This window comes from Anoplophora glabripennis, unplaced genomic scaffold, assembly GCF_000390285.2.
Source record: "Anoplophora glabripennis isolate ALB-LARVAE unplaced genomic scaffold, Agla_2.0 scaffold2613, whole genome shotgun sequence".
Lineage (NCBI taxonomy): Eukaryota > Metazoa > Arthropoda > Insecta > Coleoptera > Cerambycidae > Anoplophora > Anoplophora glabripennis.
The window spans coordinates 1-6,157 of record NW_019418692.1 but is presented as its reverse complement, the minus strand read 5'-3'; the positions used below and the strand labels follow the sequence as shown (position 1 = coordinate 6,157).

Genomic DNA, 6,157 nt, shown 5'->3' with positions numbered 1-6,157 from the left:
ATACTAGTGAATTAATATTTACAAAACTGTGCTTCAGTTTATTTGGCACCATGCACTGTGGTACCAAAACTTTTATACACAGTACATGTGGTTTTATTCACCACAGATTTCTGTTGACGTAAAACCAAACACAAAATAAGTGTTAAGTATCATATTCGTGTTAGTAGTTGAGTGTGTAGTTTCTTTATCTTCACTCTTACAACGTACAATGAAAACTATACACTTTAATATACGCTTTCATTAAAAAAAGTATGCATTCTTAATCCTACAAAACGGCTCTTCTTATTTTTCAGGAGGGCAATGGTTCTCTTCACAAACTCCATCGCCTACGATGCGCTGGCGTTCTTCGTGACGCTGACAGTTGTCGTCTACGCCTACTTTAAATGGAAGTACCAGTACTGGAAGAGGAAAGGTATCCCATATTTCGTGCCCAAAATACCGTTCGGGAACATTCCAAACCCACTGACAAGCCAATTGAGCATAGGAGAGCATATTGCTTTGTTGTACAAAGAAGCCAAGGCGAGAGGTTTGTATACAGACTAGTGTGGATGATACAAAAATATGTTTTACATTCCATTCAAACAATTACTTTAAATTTTAAAATTTTATTAGATTATGCAAGACCTATTATTGTGGTTTTCATGATACTCTTATTATCGTGGCTTATTGTTCACATTGAAGACGGCCTTGTGCATAGCAATGCAGAATTAATGCGCACCGTTTTAATTTGTTTCCTTACTCAAAAAACTTTACAGGGTGTGCCATTTCGCGTGAACATAGCTTTGCAATTTTAAAGGGAACTGTATATTATTGCGTTTTTGAATTCCTTGGTTAATATTAGGTAGAGTTTATTTAAAATACACATCCAACAGGCAATGCCCAATAACAGGATATGTTAATTCTAGTAATAAAATATAAAAAAATTAAAATAATACAAACATACAAATAAAACAAATATGAAGAAAAAAATAAAAAGGCAACAAACTATTATTAAATGTATATGTTGTTTAAAACTTACTGGTTTCGAGATAATCAGTTGTTTTTTAAGAAAATCACGATTTCAGCTCTCTAAATGAGGATAGATAGCGTCTAAACCGTAAGGATCCCATTTGGGGCCTTTCCGCTACTTGATCCTCATGAATGATATACATACCATCCATGTCTTAATACGCAAATAACAAACAACCAAAGTATGGAAAACCTCGAATATCTCTCGAACTATAGGACCACAACACACCTCAATAAAATCGATAGGAAATTACTTCTAACTTCTACTTGCCAACAGAAAATCTTCTTCCGATTTGTAACTGTTATGAAGTTTTCCTTGAAGTCACTTTAAGTCAAAAAGTTTTTGGTCCAAAATAACCCCACGAACAACCTTTTGAGGTTATTACAAGGACCTGCACATTAAAAGAACTGTTCTTTTTAGGTTGGAAGGGCTGCGGGTTCTATACAATGGCTGTTCCAATATATATGGTGCTTGACTTGGATTTGGTGAAAAACATAATGACAAAAGATTTCAACAATTTTATGGACAGAGGCATATATTTTAACGAAAAGGCAGATCCATTAAGTAAGCACCGAAAATTGAGCATATATACTTATACAGTAATAACTTTCGTAAATTTTACAGTCGATTCTTTCCAACGCTCATCCAAGGCGTTTTCTAGATAAATAATTATTTCGTTACTTGTATACAAGTTAAAATTTTTAGGTGTACATCTACTTGCCATAACTGGAATGAAATGGAAGAACTTGAGGGCCAAACTGACGCCGACTTTCACGTCGGGGAAGATGAGGATGATGTTCCAGACAATGGCAGACTGTGGCGTAATCCTGGAAAAGTATATCAAGGACGAAGTTGCGGGAAAGCAAGCTGTGGACATTAAGGATATTTTGGGTAAGGAAAATCAAAAGCTATGCTAATATTTCGTCATAATAATAAGTAAAGCTTACAAAGAAGTGCACGTCGCTGATGCAAGTACCAATAGTACTAGTTGTATAAGCTACGTTATCATACATGTAACAGATTTAAAATATCCAACTTGAATTGGAGATTAGAATTGTCTAAATTCCAAATCTTTTAGCGTCAATCGCTTCCAAAAATGAGATATGCCATCGATGAGGCACTAGAAACGATCTTATAATCATTAATAAAATCATTAATAACTTTTGTATCTGTCACAGCCACCGTCACTAAAGCTGTCATCAATGGCTTCCAAATGTATGACAAGTGATTCTATTATAATTTTACCTCTTGTATTCAGAGCTGCTTATTGTGGCATGTATGTTTTTATATCCATCTAGATTAGTTCAATGGGGTTCAGCTCACAGTGGCATGATGGCAAGAAAAGTAACATCCACTTCAGATTTTATGTATCTGGAACTGTTGCATATATGTGAGGAGACTCACTTCAAGCGTTTTTTAGCACCTTATCTTGTAGTAACGACATTTCCTTCTAGGTTCTCTACGGACATCATCGGTTCATGCGCGTTTGGCCTGGATTGCAATAGCTTCGAACAACCCAATTCTTCTTTCAGGGTCTACGGGAAGAAGGTCTTGGAGACCTCCACATTGGAACTGATGAAAGAGGCCTTCTGCATCAGCTTCCCCAAAGCTGCTAGAGCCCTTTCTCTCCGTGTGTTCAGGAAGGAAGTGTGCGATTTCTACACATCGGTCGTGCAAGACACCATCTCGTACAGGGAGAAGAACAGCGTCAAGCGTAACGACTTCATGCAGCTGCTCCTCGAGATGAAGGCCAAAGATGACAATGCTACAGGTATGAAGCCTACAGGTGTGATAGGGTACTATCAAACGTTTTATATACAAGGAAGGGTAGCTTCTATGGATGAAATTAAACCAAAAAAAATTGTGCTTGTTAAGGACACCCAACAGATTATTTCGTTCGAAAATGTACTTATACGTAAATGAAATAATAATAATGATGTGTTTGAACTTACAGAAAACGGCAACACCCTGACTATGCCTGAGATAATAGCGCAAAGCTTCGTCTTCTTCATAGCTGGATTCGAGACCAGCTCCACTACCATGACCTTCGCCCTTTTTGAATTGGCGAGGAACACCGCCACCCAGGACAAAGTAAGAGAAGAAATCCGCACAGTCCTCGCGAAACACGACGATAAAGTCACTTACGACTCGATGAACGAGTTGTTTTATATGAAACAAGTCATCGATGGTAAGTAAAAAGCGAATGATTCAAAAGAGGTCGCTGAGTTTTAAGGGCGGCTGTTTAGAAAAGTGAAAATCCTCTCGAGTTTTTAGAAATGTCAACTATTTTTTTTTTGTCATTTTATTGAATTTCTTCCAACCCCGTTGTTGCAAGATAGTTCTGAATCACTTAAAAAAGTACTGGATCAAAATTTGTGAATATACGATACTTTTCAGTTAATAGGCCAGGAAATATAGAGTTGGACGCGACTTTTCGTTTCGGCAAGCTGAATTTTTCACTATAGATGCTAAATATTATGTACAATAACATATTAGTTTCCACAGTCATAAAAATTTTTACGTAAATTCACGTTTTTCTCGTATAACGTTTTTCCGTTCATTTCTACGAGAAAACAGTAAAGTACTTTTTTTTTGTCTTCGAAAGACCTGCAAAACTAGCCCTCGAGCGTCAAAAAATATTGATTAGATCAAAAGTTATATACTGAGGAATTTTATTTATGACTTTTGAATTAAACATTTATAAACTGCGTTATTATTACCACAACGTTTTGGCATCGCATTCTCTCATCCTTATCACTGTCTAATAACTCACACGAAATCTGGAATCGATAAGTTGAATAGTTTACAAGTTATGGACAAATTAACTAATTATTAGTCTGGACGATCCCGAGCATCTTCCACAATCGCACTGATTTTTTTCATGGTAGATTTCATAATAATACATTGAAATCTATCATTTTTTTTTTAAATTTCAAAAGTGCAACCTGGAATTTTTTTTTATTATTTAGCCTTTGTTGCAAAATTAAATATACGACGCACGAGCGTGATATAGTAATATATTATTACATATTCAAAAGCTCATGAAAAGAGCTTTAATTTAAAAAAAATTGTCAAGATCCGTTGAAAAATAACGGAGTTACAGACTGTCAAAGTTGACGGCCTATTGTTATACGAATTAGGTTGGTAGCGGCAAAAAAATACTGTCATAACGGGCAAACCGAGTACTTTCCCAGATAAAAATATTTTATTTGTGGAAGTGCATAAGAAATATTGTCAAAAGTCAGTGGGTCGCTTGATTTTTCGGCGAGCCGTGGCGCGGCGGAAGGGTGGAGGAAGCGAACGACGGCAAGCATCGCGTTTGAAAAAACTCGTTCTCGGTCTTCAAAATCAATCGCGCAACTAGAATACAATTTTTCTTGGGAACTATTTACGATAAATCGATCATTCTTTTTTAAATTTGATACAACGTTACGAAAAGAATTTTGGAATTGCTCAAAATTACGAAAAATCATGAGAAATGTCATAGATTTCATTAAAAATTATAAGTGAAATTATTGTTGCATTTTTATTCAGGAAAAGATTGGGAAATTATTTATCTAATGGATAAATGATATTTTATAACGTACATAAATATTATAATTATGTTTTTAATGCAAAATGATGTATATTTTATTAACGAGATGGCAAGTATAAATATTATTACTGATGTAATGAACCTGTGTTATTTTTGATTTTTATTAGGTCTGAATTTAAAAATATTTATTTTTATTTCGGATTATTCTATCCCGGCGGCGAGAATTATTGATTTTTCTACATATATATCAAATATCCACTCGCGGGTCCGACCGGCCGATACCCCACTCTGACAAGCCGTTGGTCACGTGGAGGTCCCACCACGACTGGTGTCAATCCGGTGGGGATTTGGGCAACAAAAGTCCTCGACATTCCCCGAAACCGACAGTTCGTATCCAGAACTCAACACCGAACAGACGTCCACCGCCAGCAAGAACTCTCCACCGAAGCCAGCCCCGAATAACCAGTGAACCTAGTAAGAATTATTTTCCTTATTATTATCCGTTCCAACCGGGTACAAGTCCGAAAAGATTTGTACACTTTAAGTGTGGAATTACTGTGGGCCCGAGAAGAATATTCTTGGTAACCCACACACAAATTCCACCGTCCGTCTCAACCCGCACGACAGTGCAATCGTTGGATTCGGCGTGTTAAACCCAATCCTGACGAAGCCGTCGTGTTTACTACAGCGTTGCTTGGTGTCCCGCACCTTGATGTACGCTGGGTAATAGGGGATATGTGAACCAAGACCTAGAGGTTCGGCGTGCCCACCCAATCTCCGGGTCGTTCCATATAGTATCCGTACGCTTCTCCCTGGTCGGCGTGTATACCCATCAGACCGAGAAGCGTTGTATACAGAGAGTCCGACACCATCGGCCACCAGGACGTATAAAGCTTAAAGGCTAGTACGAATTGTAAGGCGAGATACTTCNAAGTAAACAATTTTATATGTAGGACTAAGCAAGTAAATGTTATAAGAATATTTACATGTGGAATTATATATAAAAAAGTTAGTATTTTCGTAGATTTCAGTACCTAAAACCTTGATGGTTTGATCGTTTTTTGCACCTGTTTATTCGTTTTACTGCGGCGTCTTTGAAAATAACCAGATGGCATGACATAACATTCCTATTATTTGATAAGCTTTAGATTATTCAGTTATTAAATGTTTGAAATTATTTGTCTTTGCGGAAAACACTATTTAAAGAATATGGGGCCCTTAATTTAAAAAAAAATTGTCAAGATTCGTTGAAAAACAACGGAGTTACAGACTGTCAAAGTTGACGGCCTATTGTTAAACAAATTAGGTTGGTAGCGGCAAAAAAAAAATACTGTCATAACGGACAAACCGAGTACTTTCCCAGATAAAAATATTTTATTTGTGGAAGTATGTTAAGAAGCATAAGAAATATTGTCAAAAGTCAGTGGGTCGCTTGATTTTTCAGCGAGCCGTGGCGCGGCGGAAGGGTGGAGGAAGTGAACGACGGCAAGCATCGCGTTTGAAAAAACTCGTTCTCGCTCTTCAAAATCAATCGCGCAACTAGAATACAATTTTTCTTGGGAACTATTTACGATAAATCGATCATTCTTTTTTAAATTTGATACAACGTTACG

At 36.8% G+C, this 6,157-nt stretch overlaps 1 protein-coding gene across 1 annotated transcript; it reads left to right on the top strand.

The window, feature by feature from the left end:
* Positions 1 to 295: 295 nt before the first annotated feature.
* On the top strand, positions 296 to 3,197 carry LOC108905281 (probable cytochrome P450 6a20; the record flags this gene model as incomplete). Its single annotated transcript, XM_023456767.1, has 5 exons — positions 296 to 526; positions 1,430 to 1,573; positions 1,715 to 1,901; positions 2,461 to 2,780; positions 2,964 to 3,197. Coding segments are annotated over exons 1-5 (1,111 nt in total), but the record flags the coding sequence as incomplete, so codon positions are not given.
* Positions 3,198 to 6,157: the final 2,960 nt, after the last annotated feature.